The sequence below is a fragment of the Lepidothrix coronata genome, unplaced genomic scaffold (assembly GCF_001604755.1).
Source record: "Lepidothrix coronata isolate B3197 unplaced genomic scaffold, Lepidothrix_coronata-1.0 Scaffold35, whole genome shotgun sequence".
Taxonomy (NCBI): Eukaryota; Metazoa; Chordata; class Aves; order Passeriformes; family Pipridae; genus Lepidothrix; species Lepidothrix coronata.
In genome coordinates this window covers 4,421,888-4,436,543 of record NW_016690215.1, presented here as the reverse complement: position 1 = coordinate 4,436,543, position 14,656 = coordinate 4,421,888, and the positions used below count along the sequence as shown (strand labels likewise).

The 14,656-nt window shown below is 35.7% G+C and overlaps 1 protein-coding gene across 2 annotated transcripts in view; it reads right to left on the bottom strand.

Moving 5' to 3' along the window:
* Positions 1-14,656, bottom strand: part of MOSPD2 (motile sperm domain containing 2) — a 33,193-nt gene that overhangs the window by 16,476 nt on the left and 2,061 nt on the right. For both annotated transcript variants that reach the window (XM_017812302.1, XM_017812303.1), the window contains exons 3-7: positions 6,533-6,688; positions 5,755-5,841; positions 4,377-4,531; positions 1,790-1,850; positions 569-607 (exon numbers count right to left, since the gene is read on the bottom strand). In XM_017812302.1, the coding sequence (XP_017667791.1) occupies positions 569-607; positions 1,790-1,850; positions 4,377-4,531; positions 5,755-5,841; positions 6,533-6,688 (498 nt within the window). The remainder of the gene's footprint in view (positions 1-568; positions 608-1,789; positions 1,851-4,376; positions 4,532-5,754; positions 5,842-6,532; positions 6,689-14,656) is intronic.

Here is a 14,656-nt window from a genome sequence, read left to right as displayed (position 1 = left end):
AAGAGTATTCAGAGAAGATGGAAAAAGTATCTTTGATTTAATAACTGATAGATCTGTTGTCTTGGAATTTAGCCCAGGAAGTACTGAGGGGGTAAAACCAATTGTATTTTCAAATCTGACTGAGACAGGTTAGGAAAGATAAGTATACACTCTTCCTATCTGAAATGTTTTGTTGATTTAAAGGATGCTTGATTAGATCTACAAAGTATTTTCAAACACCATTGTTATTTCAGTGATGGTAAAACATGAATATATAGTAAAATATATGGGATTCCTTAAAGGATTCGAGTTGAAAACATTTAAGGAATAGACTAGTTTTCAAAGTCTCCCAGTCTTTAAAAACAACACAATGAATATGGATTCCATTTAAAGTACGATCCAAAATACAATGCTAGAAGGAAAAATAAAAGGTAAGCAATCATCAAATTGACAGATTGAAAGATCCATGCTTAAGAAACGCCACCATTCATCTGTATCTACACAGAGCAGAAAAACACTCCCTATTTATGCCTCTACATTTTAAGAGTTATCACAATCTGAAGAGAGAAAGAAACAAACAACAACTTACCGTTCATTATCCACGGCATTTCAAATATTACTATCTTGGCTGAAAAGAAAAAATAAAATCTGAATGCCAAGTGTTAGGCATTTCTCTGTTTAAGAGTAAGCACAGCAATAATATTAATGTAAAAAGCCAATATTCACTTCAACACCTCCACGTTCCCTTCCCTGTAAAAGCAATTTTGTATAATTGTTTTTAAGTTGTATGAGCCTATTGCTATTACTATACAAAAACAATGGCTGCTCGCTTGGAAAAGAGATAATAAAATTTTAAGTTCCATACTGTTTATATACTTCCTGGGATATTACTTTTCTGACATATTGTTACTAATAACTAATCTCTCAAGTAAGGCAAAGAAAGGGAAGATCTCAACCTGACCTAGAAAAGCAGCTACTGAACAGGAAAAAGTTTAACTGGTATATTCAGCACCTCTTCTTCACAAAGAAACAAGTACTGTGAATCATTGTAAATCCATTTCCTCCAAATATTCCTTGTTTTAGCATATAAGTTTGAAAATACTTGGAAGTGTTCCAAAATTTTCTCTTGAATGTCAAAAAAAGAAGAACAATGTTGCACTTGCCTTGATATTTGATCAAAGTTTTTAACTTTGATCAGCAAGCCGAAATCTAATATTCAGAGTTTAAGCAGTTTCTGTACAGAATTTCAATATTCACAAACATTTTCACCTAAAATTTATAACATGTTTAAGATGAGTTAGCAAAAGCTACTCCATGTTTGCCTATCCATAAAAAAATTGGCAGGCAAGTAAGCTTATCCAAGTGTGCACACAAACACGCCTTACTTATTTTCAGAATAAGCCATTGCTCCCTCAAATTTTCTATAGCTATTCATTCTTCATCCCCTGAAGAATTCTAAAGGATACAAACTGTCATGCAGGTTTGTAAAGCTTCTACCCAAGTACCAACAAGCAGTGGAAATAACAGGTCAATTCATTTCTAACATATCTTTATATTAATTTTTAATATATAAAAACATATTAGATCATTACTTCATAAAAAGTTGATTTTTGATTAATATAAAATTTATTTACAAAGTTGTGCTGACTTATGGACACAAAAATATTCTGACTCTGTAACATCCACATGTTCCATGTAGTTACCCCAGAAAGAATACGCAAAAACCTTAGTCTCCCCCATCTTCTGTCATATTAGGAAATGCTCTTATAACAGAAGTCTACAATGTTAATGTTTAATATACAATACTTACTGAGGAAGTTTGGGTAATAATCTGTAAAACAGTTGACAATAAACCGAACAAAATCCAAGTCCTAAAGTAAAAATCACAGCATAAATGCAATGTTATTCAAAACATTAAAAATACAGGCTTAGTTAAGAGTACCACAAGATACTTATATTGTAATCGAACATATGCTAATTTTACACATACTACGAATATCAAAATGCAATGCAGTGCTTTTCACTTCATTAAACTGCTGCAGGATTGTGGTCAAACTTGGCTTTAGGACCTAGGAAAGAAGTCAGACTTATGATTGGAGCAATAACTTAAGTATCTAAACTACTGCAGAGTATCAATATGAGTTAAGATGTGCAGGAAAGGTAAACCTTTAGCACTAAGAATCTGTCAAGCTTCTCTAAAGTATAATATGGAAAAGCACTAAATATACCAAAACTTCCCTCCAAAAGTTGTCTCACATTGTTCAGCATACTACTGCACTCAGCAGAATATTTCCAAAGGGGGAAAAAACCAAACTGTTTTCATTTAAAGAGGATTTTTTGTTTCAGTATTAGTTTGTGGTATGCAGAGAAATTGTGGGCAGACACTTTCAGAAATAGTACAAAACATTTCTGACTGAGAATCTAAAGCCTGTTGTAACAGCAAAAATGCTATGGAGAATGGGCTCCTAGAGCAATGTAAACATACTGTTAAAACATTTGTGGACAGGGTGAAAAAACCCCAAAATACTGTGTAAGAAGACAAGCCACAACTTGAAAGCTTTATCAGTAGCTTCAGTAACTAGAAACTAACTGATAGTTTGGCATCTTTAGAGGCAAAAGGTAGCCTCTAACAGAGGCATTTATCTCAACTGTCTGTTGCTTGTACTAAATGCAGTATCTTTCATTTAACAGCATAAACGGTGATGGATTCCAAAGTAATGACTAGAATCTCCATTAACAAGGATGCTGCTCTCTATGAGATTAGCAGAAGGACAGATACAGTATTTCAATGAAAGTCTGGAATTAGAAGTACAGATTTCACAGACCATTCAATAACTGCACCTATTCTAGTTACCTGACATGGTGCAACACAGCATGAGCTATTAGAATTATTGGTTGCATACCAGTGATAAAAGCCAACATAGTAGATGTCCATAGGAATGGAACAAAAAAGAGGCACACTCTGGAAAAGAACTTGGAAACCCTAGTTCTTTTAACATAAAACTTAACTACTCTACATGCCTATAAACAGCCATTAAAAATATTCCTGTTCTGTGATAAATGTACCAACTGTAAAGGAAGACTGTACAGTGGGACACTTCGGGACAGTGCTGTACTTAGGGGCAGCACTTGCTGAGATTGTGGCTCTGGGATTCTCAAAGACACTGGAAAGAAGTTGCTTCAAAATATACTCCATAAAACCTAAATCAAATTGATCTTTCACATCAAGGAAATTATTACAGTCCTTTATTCTTGTTATACAAAACCATAGCTCCAGTATTACCCTTAGGAGCATGGACAGACAGCTCTCACAGCGCTGATAAGAGTAAGAACACTGATCCTCCCTTTCAAAGTACTTATTTAGGGCCTTGAGGGAAAGCCATACAAGTCCTGGCTGAGGACACTTGGTCTGTTTAGTCTCAAGAAGAGGAGACTGTGGAGAGACTTTATGGCAGTCTACAACTTCCTCATGAGGGAAAGTAGAGGAGCAGGCTCTCATCTCTTCTCTGTGGTGACCAGTGACAGAACCCAAGGGAATGGCCTGAAGTCATGGCAGGAGAGGTTTAGGTTGGATACTAGAAAAAAGGTTCTTCATCCAGAAGGCTGGGCACTGGAACATGGTCCCCAGAGAACTGGTCACAGTACCAAGCCTGACAGAGTTAAAGAAGTGTTTGGATGATACTTTCAGGCACTCTTGAGGATGGTCCTATGCAGGGCTCAGGGTTGGACTCTATGATCCTTATGGGTCCCTTCCAACTCAGCATATTCTGTGATTCTGTGATCTGTCAAAATATCTTCTCATAAGCTTGTGACCCTGTGCTGCACAGTTGCAAGGTCTTAATGCAACACAAACTATCCTGCCTGCAAAAGGTAGAAAAGTTTTTGGCTTTTTTTGTTGTTTGTTTTGTTTTTTTCTTATATTCAAATGCATTCTTACCATACCAACAAAAAAAAACAAAAACCACGAACAAGATAAAGTTATAGCCATTTCTGTAATAACAGGACAGCATGGCATTTGGTAAGAAAAATGTCAATATTCTATAGAAATACCATTTTTTTGACCTATAGACAATCTGTGAGATTTTTAGTTATTAGAATAAATCTATAAATATGTAATGAAAGGCAGAATCTCCAACTTTCATGTTAAAACAGCTTAGATTCAGCTCGATCACCAAACTAAAAGCAAAGTTTTCCATGTGCTGCAGAAGACAAAGTTTAATATGTAACAAACTATTTTGGAAACTGCTCATGCCATGGAAAAAAGCCCAACATAATCCTGATGTCAACAATAGTTACATTATTTAGATATCAAGGACTGTACAGGGACTTCCCTTTTTCTGGAAACATAGGTTAAATAATCAAAAAAGCAATCAGGAAAAGGCAATAAAAATACTTACTATGTGACTGATTCCAGTTTCAGCCATGTCAAATACCACTGTTAAGGGCTTTCCATGATCTCTTTTGGCATAATGTTCTAACCAAAATGCTACCAGTTTCTTTTTGTCAAGTTGTTGTTTAGGATCTCTTGTATGATGTTTCACTTTGAACCAAACTTGGAGAAGAACACACAATAAAGTTGAAACAACAGATCCAAACCAAGAGAAAACATTATGCAAATAGCTATACAGGACCCAGTGAAATTTATTAACACCTCTGAGTTTGTCTTCTACATTTCTACTGATTTTGTGGCTACAAAACAGCCAGAAAAAAACCTGCATACCTCTCCATACACCCCCCTTTCCTTCCTCACATTTTTATAAATCCAACTTTTCAAAAACTGAAAATACAAATAATTACACCCCAGAAGAAATGTTAAGTGGAAAAATACTTTTCATGCATTTAAAGACTACTTATCTAGATTATAATTTCAAATTAAATCATGTGGTCCTATGACATAACACTATGTTCAGCATGTATTTTATGTGCTGTTGTAAAATTTATGTTTCTTTTTCTGTTTAGGTTTTCTACAGCATCGTACTTGATGTGTTTTGAAAAACTACTTATATATGCATTATGAATTATATAAAAAGCAACTGATCTTTCTAAAATAAATTGAAAAATTCCAAAAGGTGAGCAATATTGTCTAAATGAAAGCACTATACATATTCACCTGGAATAAAACTAGATGAGTCATACAGAAACTTGTTTTTCACAAAAAAACCCACAAGCATAATTCAAAGTAACAGGCTTTATAAAAATGTCTGAGACCAAATTACTGATTATACAGTGAAGTGATAAAAGAAATACTCGGGGCAGTAATGTGAAGAGCAGCCTTCCTGTTTAGTAGCTTTATGATATCAAAATTAGACAAGCTGGAAAGTAATTTAGGTACATTCTTAATATTATTCTCCCTGAAACTTAGAAAGTATCAGTGAAAAAAATATATTTCTTCTCCATGTCTTTTACTTCCAACTGCAAAAGTGAAACGTGAGTTGCTAGAAGAGCACTGACAATACACTCCAATAAGGAACATTTATCCTGGCCATATACTCACCGCAGTGGATACAAAAACAATGAGCTTACACAGGCAAGTTAAAAACTGCATTATAAATAAGATGAAGGTTTATGATTTTTTAAAAACTGCTGACAAAGTCTACTGATTCCCTTTCTGTGATCCAAAGAAATACTCCAGGCTACTAAAATACCACCTCTACCAAAAACAACTGCCAATATGTACCTACTTCTGTTCTTAAGAGATTTATTTTTCAAAAAGATGCTAAAATGCCACAAACACAATCATGATGAATGACTCAAATTATAGTCTGTATAACTTACATAATTTATAGCCCTCTTTATCGTATCCATGCAGGAAGAGAGCACCAATTTCAAATAACCATTTTGGAAGGACAGATTCTGACAAGTCTGCAAAGCCAAATGAAATATTATTTCAGTAACTGTGTTAATAATCACATTGTAACTTAACATGTTAAGTCTCTAAAAATGCAAACATCTAGCTACAAAATATAAAAATATCTTCATGAACCACTTTCTGAGTCCTTTGGTAAAGCAAATATTGAGATCATTTGAAATCTCTATCATCTTCCACTCACACTATAGAGTAGGACCTATTTACTGAGAAATAAGAATAAAATAATCTATGTAAGAAAAAAATGCTGCAAATATTTATTTTGCTCATATTTGCAGCCCTCCTCCCCTCGCTCTAACTTTTAATTCAGATTGTGAAGTCCTGTAGACAGAGTTCACCTTCAAAGCATTCTCACAGCACAAAAATGAGATCTATTCTACTGCGTGTGCCAGAGTAGTGCTATTACAATGAACAAGAGAGCTCTGTTTGCTGTGGGGATTTTGTTGTTTGGTTTTTTTTTTTAGGACTCCACTCAAGTAACTGGGAGGAGACAAAACAAGATGGATGAGTAAGAATTAAAGCAAAACCAAACCAAACCACCACCACCAACAACAAAAAAAAAAAAAGCTATCTGTGTTACTTGCAAGACCTTTAAGAGATGCTTAATGAAACTACATATAGAAGGCAGTTGTATTTCCATAGGAAAGCAACACACAGCTTCAAAATCATTATATAAACATAGCTTACCATTAACTGTATATTCTTTCCTCCACTGAAAGCTTTCATCAATCATCTTTAAAGTATCGTCCACAACATCATGACGCCAAATCAGATAGTTTTCAACCCATTTATCATCTTGCTGAAGTCTTTCCACATCTCTAGAATCATATTTATCTGATTTATCTAGCAAATAAATAAATAAATTAGTGTAAACACATAGCATTTGCTAGAAAAACATGAAGAGATTTGCCAAGTGTATGTATATAAGTATCTACTAGGTACATAGGATTTCTTCTGCAGTTTCAAATTTAAGCAAACAAGGCAGAGCATAATAAATTGATTAAAACCTGCTGTGATGCTATTTAGGGACACTACAAGATTACTCTCACTAGAAAAACATTTTCTGTGATTCCTATTCAAAGAAAAAAACATTAGAAAACAAGAAGGTACCTGTAGAACTGGTGTAGTTTTCCTAAAACCAGTCTTTTGTAATTAACATGAATTATTATATAGTCTAAGAATCTCTGTACTGATGAATGTGTATATTAGGCATCACCAGCTCATGCTTACTGGCATCAGCTTGTCAGACAACAAATGTTAAAATTACTATTTTTGACCATGTGCTATACATAACTGCAATAAACAAAATTGTTTTCTCTAAAAAAATTGCACTATTTCCACCTATTATAAATTGTTATCCTATCAAACACAAACTACATGCAACTCTAGAGCAGTATAAAACCCCTAAGACTTAAACTCTTCTTGCACCACACTAGCAACAGGATAACAGCTTTAGGAAATACTTCAGATAAAAAGAAAGAGCAGCAACAACTCCTATTTTAATTTTTTAACAGAGAAGCTTGTAAAATACAAACACCCAAGTGGACCTATTCCTATTGTAGATATGCTTAAACAAACACTCAGTTTTTAAAACAATGCTCCTCTATCTGAGAAATTGGTATAAACAGAATGTAAATCACGAGCCCATGACAGAAACAGGCTTCTGAATGCAAACTACTGAAAAAAAAAACAAAAACACACAAAAAACCCCAAAACCAAAAAAACAAACAAACAAAAAAAAACAAAACCAAAAAAAGAAACTTACGTTTTTAAGCTATTCACATAATTCTTTTTTTTTTCCAAGGTACGCATGAATTTAATACTGATCATTAATAAAATCAGTTAATCTTCATGTACTACAAAGACTATTCCTTTGTCAGCAGCAACAAATTCAAAATAACTACTTTCAGAGCCATCATAATCAAACTACTCAGAACTGTGACTGGATGGTTTGAAGATGCATATTTCAATCAACTTAGCTCTGAGGAAAATGTTAAGAGAAAGACACCATTAAATTCTGTCAGTATTTGTAGTTTTACTGGTCTATATGCAAAGATATGACCTATTTTACTTGTCTTTCAATTTATAGTGTTTCCTGTCACAAATTAGTCAATATAGCTGTAAGAATATACCACTTTTAAATGTGTCCATCCACTAAGAGTTACTATAGTTGCACTCCCCCAGTGCATCTCTTCACACCTGACTGCTTCTCACATACATTATCTACTGGGTTCCTTCTTCATTAGGTTCCAAATTTCTCCTTCCCTTGATCTCATCCCACTACCTTACCTTGTTCCTTAGACTAGCCTGGAGTTAAATCATGCTTTCCTTAATCTTAGTCTCCTACTTGCTCCTCTCTGCCCAAAAGCCTGCAATCCACTAAAACCTCTGTAACTATTTAAGTTCCTTCTCTCATCATTTCTGTACTTGCACAAGACAGCTCATTCCCTATAGTCTGACTAAGCCCAGTAAAGTGATCACTTAGCACAAGACTGATGTGCTTAACTTCCCTGTGGCTCTAGGTCAACATTTGGATTGCAAAATTTCTAGGTATGAAATTTGTAGTCTCAACTGCTCATTTGAAATTTTATTATTCCCCCAATGATTTAAGGTGTGGACATAGAAAAGCTAACAGTACTTAGTTTCAAGTGAAAAATTTGAAAAATTAACACTGAAGAAGATTTCTGCAGGACATCTGAGTCCTAATTTCTCCCAGCTCACAGCAAGGTTAACTTTCAAGTTCAAACAGGTTAAGTACTTGTTTTTTAGTCATGTTTTGAAAACTCTAAAGGGTAGAATGATTCCACAGCCTCTCTTCATGTAGCATGCATTCCATCTCATAATCCCTTCAGAGATACTGTCATGTACAGTAACTAAGGTGTCACATCCACAGCCAGGTAAAGCAAGAGAAGCACTGGCTTCTCTCAGCCATAGCACAGTGGCTGTTCTGTGCTGTGCCTTATTCACTACAGTACATGGGCTATTCAAGCCATACCTACCCACTCAAGAGCCACAGCAAACCAGGGCTTTGTGAGATCAAATATTTACTTTAACATCAGTATTATGTGTCTCCAGTGCCTGAGGTACCTTCACCTTAGTTTAGTAACCTCTAACATGCACTAGCTTCCAGCTTCGAGTGACCACAGTTGATCCATCAGCCAAGTATTTTGCTGAGAACAGTCCCATGTATATCCTATTTATAAAAGGGATTTGGGTACTGTGTACTTGAAGAGAAAACCCACCACCAGGACCCTGAGATTATCTCAGTTGGTTAGAGCCTGGTAATGCATGTAATGCTAAGGCTGTGGGTTTGATCTCTGTGGGGGCCATTCACCTAAGGGCTGGACTTGATGATCCTTGTGGTCCCTTCCAACTCAGAATACTTTGTGATTCTGTAAAAACCTGACAAGATAACATTTCACACTACTTTCTGAGGCTCTCTTCTCTGCTTTCAGTATCTGTTTGAGAGCACAACTGTCAAAATGACATAACTATGCATCTCGTATCAAACTGTAACTTAAAAATTGAGATATCGTTATGTCAAACAAGCCCCAGAACACATTTCTCAGCCACTAAAAAATTCTGCCAAACTCTGAACTTAGGTAATATTTAAATAAATATAGAAATTTAACTTTGTGAATATTTTAAGAAAACAAAAGAGGAACAGAGAAAATGTTTTATCCAAACTTCCACCATCAATGGGAAGCAAGCTGGATTCAGAGATAGGGATAGTTGAATATTCTCAACAAGGAGTATGTAACCTTAATTTATACATATAATACAACACACTAAACCCAGGGGAATAAGTAGTAAAATTGTACATCCACAAGCACTTGCAGAATGCCAGTATTTGAATCAGGTAAGCTTAACAAGACCGACAGAACAACAGGAGTACTGATTACTGTGTGACTTTTACCTGATTTATCCCATTCTTGCTACAAAACAAGTAAAATTTACAATGAGAAAGCGAACAAGAGAAAGGTGTTTTATCTCACATATAAAGCAGAGTGATATAAAATTGCTGGAGTCCTTCCAAGAACCCAGTGATTAAAAATGAGTCAGTTCAGAGGACGAATTTCTATTCAAATTTGTACATGTCACAATTTTACAGACATGTGGAAACTTGTTCTCAAACTATGTTGTGAAATAATATGAATGTTTCTAAATTTAAATCACTCCTGAAACACTTGACTGCAGTTCCTGTGTTATTAGAAACTTCTGGAGTTAAATCAGAATCAGTTGAAAGAAAATAAGACATTTGGAATTCTCAACACATAATTTAAATACATCCTGCACCACAATTAAGAAGCCAGAAAGGAAATCAGAAGTTGAGGGACACCCAAATGGAAATTCAAGTGAAACTATAAACTGAAGTAACTTACCTCAGACAATCTCCAAGCCTAGCCACTCATGATACCTGTAAATATATACTGATAATTTTCTCAACAGAAAATTAGGTGCTTGATTCTTCACATCTGCAGAACTGCCACTAAGACACTGAGACACTAAGGTTAGTCATCCTCAACTCAGGAAGATGGACATCTCTGTATTTAAGTCCATAAAGAACAGAATTTCATGAAGTATTTGGAACACACACCACTTGCTCTAAAGGTAACACAAGGAACAGCATTAACAGCTACTTTTGTCAGAAAAAGATATTGAAACCCATGTATGTAACAGCAGTGCCAGACTTCTGTGAAACATTCCATAGTCCAGAAGCTTAGAAACCTGATTACTCCCTTAGTCCAAGGGATTCAAATCTTTCTGCATCACAGAATAGTTCCGCAGCCTGTGGGAGATGCAAAACTGGAATGCTGCAAGATTTTCCATTGAACTGGCAAGCTGTGTAAAAACCAAGCAAGACAGATACAAAAGAGCAAGAAAAAGTGTAATCTACTTAGCAAATTTTATATTTACCAGAGCATCAAACCCAAATTCTAAGCTACACATGAGAGAGTAACAGTGACAATAGCAAGGAGAAGAGGCCACGATTAGCCCCCTTTATTCCTTTAGCTAAAAGGCCTTCAGGAAAATGTGAGTGAGCAAGACTGACCAGGTATTTACCCCTATTTTGAAAATAGTTGAAGTTACTTTCATTTCCTCATTGAATATTTGAGGTTAAGGGAAAAGACTAGAAGAAGACAAAGTTCTCTTTGAACAGCAGCTTCTTACATTACTTGCCTTCCCTTTTTTTTTTTTTCCGTTTAAGTGAGGAGTTCTGTTCTTTCCATAAGCACATCCTGCCCTCTTAATAGTCATCTTCTTCAAGCAGAGAAACTTACAGTGAAACTGTATCATTTAATTACCATGTTTCAACATAAAGGATCTTCTATAACACCAGACAACAGCTCCGAAAACAACCTCAGAATTGCGCAAAACTGAATGAACATGAATTTCACTGCAATACTTTCACTAGAAGAATGTTAAGTCTTTGATGCACAAATTGTCACATCCCTTCTCTTCACATCATTCTTCTATCAATGCCATCTACATTAAAATGCCAGGAGCTCCTGGAGCAGGTCCAGCAGGGGGCTATGAAGACAGTTAAGGGACTGGAGCATCTCTCTTACAAGAACAGCCTGAGGGATCTCGGCCTGTTCAGTCTGGAGAGGAGACCTTATCAGTGTCTAAGTATCTGCAGAGAGGGTCCCAAGGGGATGGAGCCAGGACAGAATCTTCTTGGTGGTGCTGAGCAATAAGTCAAGAGACAATGGGCAGAAACTGATGCAGAGGAAGTTCCACCTGAACATGAGGAAGAACTTCTTTACTGCGCAGGTGACCGAGCACTAGAACAGACTGACTGGAGAGGTTGTGGAGTCTTCCCTCACTGGAGATATTCAAGAATAGTCTGGAGGCAATCCTGTGCCATGTGCTCTAAGATGACTCTGCCTGAGCAGGAAGGTTGAACCAGGTGACCCACTGTGGTCTCTCCCAACCTGACCTATTCTGTGATTACCAGGAGAGCAATGCTGTGCTGCTGTGTTTTCCTCCCATGTTCGTGCTTTAGGAAAAATTATACAAATTTGAGAATATTCAACAGAAATATAGAAAAAAGACTACAGGACTCAAAATCAGGCAGCATAGCTAAGTCCTGCACTAAATTAATCCAGAGAAGTTCAGAATTAACAACCTGAATGACTCCTCCCTTCAGAACAAGTCTTATCTAGAAAACAAAAGATCAAGACATACATAAAGCTAAGTAGGGATAGCAGCTTCATGCCTTTGAAGAGAAAAACTCCCAACACTTCACTATACAAAGCAGGGGAAAAAAGAAAAGTATGTGAAGTGTTCCATCACACAAAGACTCTCAATTTAACTACTGCCTTAAAGCCATTTCAGCCAAGAAGTCTCAGTCCAAAATGGTCATAATTATTCCTCTGACCTTGGCTAGAAGAAGGAAACCCATTTTAATTGGCTTGTTGATGCCAAACATTAAGCTAAGTACTATAACAATTCAGGTATGTGCCTTCAAGTGCTAGATGAGGAAATCAGCAAGATGAAAACAATTTAAGAAGATCAGTAGCCATAAAGGGACAGGGATAAAGAAAAAAATTCTTTCAGTCCAATAAAGAATTATTTCGATAACAAACAGAAATAAAAAAATATCTGCCTCGACAAGATGAGATAAACTTTTAGCAAAACTGAACACTTTCAGTGACAATAGAGACTACTTTTAATAGAAGGTTCAGTCATTAATATTACAGAGCTTTTTATAAAAGTATGTTTCCTATCTCATCTTTCCACCATCTTCAACCTGAAAGCCAAGAACCAGGGAAAACACATTTTTCAGAGCATTAAACCACACAAGCAGGTATGTAAAACATTACTTTAAGAGTCTTTTACAATAGTCCTATCATGGGCTTTTTTTAGGGATGCACCATATGTCTAAAATTTTATTTGCAATCAGACAATATGATTAACAAAACCCATTTGGTACTGGTTTAAAGAAAGTCATGATGAAATTTAATTCTTTAAATTGAAGTGGGAAACCTCTCTTGCAAAATCTTTTTCTGAAAATTAAGCTTTGCCTATAGGAGAAAGTAAAAGGATGTAAATAGGGAGGACAGGAAATACAGGCAATTAGAAATGCTAAATATGCAAAAGCAAATGCAAAGAAAACCTGTTGACTGGAAAAATCTAACAAGATTTGATTATAAATAATTTCCATTGTAACATTAAAATGGAAAGTAATAGCCCAGATATAGAAGCTAATTTTAGAAATCTTCTAAGGAATGAAAATTCACTATAGAAAAAGACAGGATTGTTTGCTAGAAAACACTGTTAGTACCAGTCAGTACTAGAAAATAATCTTTTGTTTTCATTGTTCCTTTCACTACCAGAATCATTTACATCACTAACTCTCACAAAGAATCCAAACAGACAAAACAGAAATTAGGCCCAAAAACTGTGAAGACAAAGTGCTGTCTACCTACCACATCAGACAGTGTTTGTTAGTCTACTGGACTAAAAGGAACTTTTCACTATTGGAAGTGAAAATGCAAGAGTTTTAATTTAATGGGACATACATTCCTCACAAGAACTGAAGTTGTCTTTGTAACCCAGCTATAAAGTTGAATAAAAAGAAAAAAAACCACCACACAATCCCAGTTAATATTAAACACTGCTTTGCAGATAAGATCCAACAGTGGTCAAACTTTCCTTTTAGAATCCCTGAGCAGCCAAATTTGCTCAAGAACTTCAGCGAGAAAGTTCTTGTGCGAGCTTTGGGGAAATGAGCCAGTAAGGTTCTCTGACACTCTATTTTTCACACTGTATTCAACTATCAAAGCAGTTTTCTGATTTAGTCACATAAATGAAACAACTGTATAATTCAAAAACCAGATTTATGGTGCTTTCAACTGCTGAACACAACTCTTCCCATCCTACCTTGAAAATTATCAAGGCCAAAGCATATTATTTGGTTGTAACTTTTATGTGAAATATCAAACTATAACACTCAACTCATGTTGGAATATTAGACTTTTCTGAATCAGCTAAATAGTAATATAGTTTTGTAGATTCTACTTTAATGTAAAAATAGCATTCTGCCAATAAGTGATTTCAATGGCCCCCTAAGTTTTCATTTCACAACAAAAATAAACATTACTGTAAGGCCATCACAGCATTTGTGACCATTACCAATTCTTCCTGCATGAGAGAGTGAAGGGGGAAACCAGTAACTACGAGTTACAGAATGCAGATTAATTACTTCACCATATTTGATGATCGGAATCACCAAGTTCCTAGAATAACCAGTTACACTGTTTTCCTCTGAGGGAAAATGAAACAGTGACAGCTGCAACCTCCACAAACACAACTACCTGAAAACTTTACTCAAACCTTTAACACCTGCAGCTCACCTGTAAAAGGAATAAAGTCTGCTCTGTAGAGGCCCACAATTCTATGACCACTCTAAACTCCCACAGGAATGATCAGGTTCTCAGTGTAGCCTAAACATGCCCTTAGTTTTGAAAGCAGATTAAAACTCCTAGATATGAAGCAATCATTTATACTCTTACACCACAAACTCACAGTTTTGGGGGTGCCTGCATACATGTACCTCCATGTTTCTTTTGACTAAGAAGCATAAAAGAATACATTTAAGAACACACAGTAAAGGCTGAAGGACCACTATAAAACTGAAATCCTGTGTTTTCCTCACTTGGAAGTGGTGCAACAATGTTAATTTGCTTCTGGAATTCCTTAATTTCAGGCAGTCTTAAGAACATAAACTCAAAAAAGTCCTAATCCTATTTGCTTGAAAGGGCTAAGAGCCCTAGACCGTGACCCAAAAATGGGCTTACTGAGAAA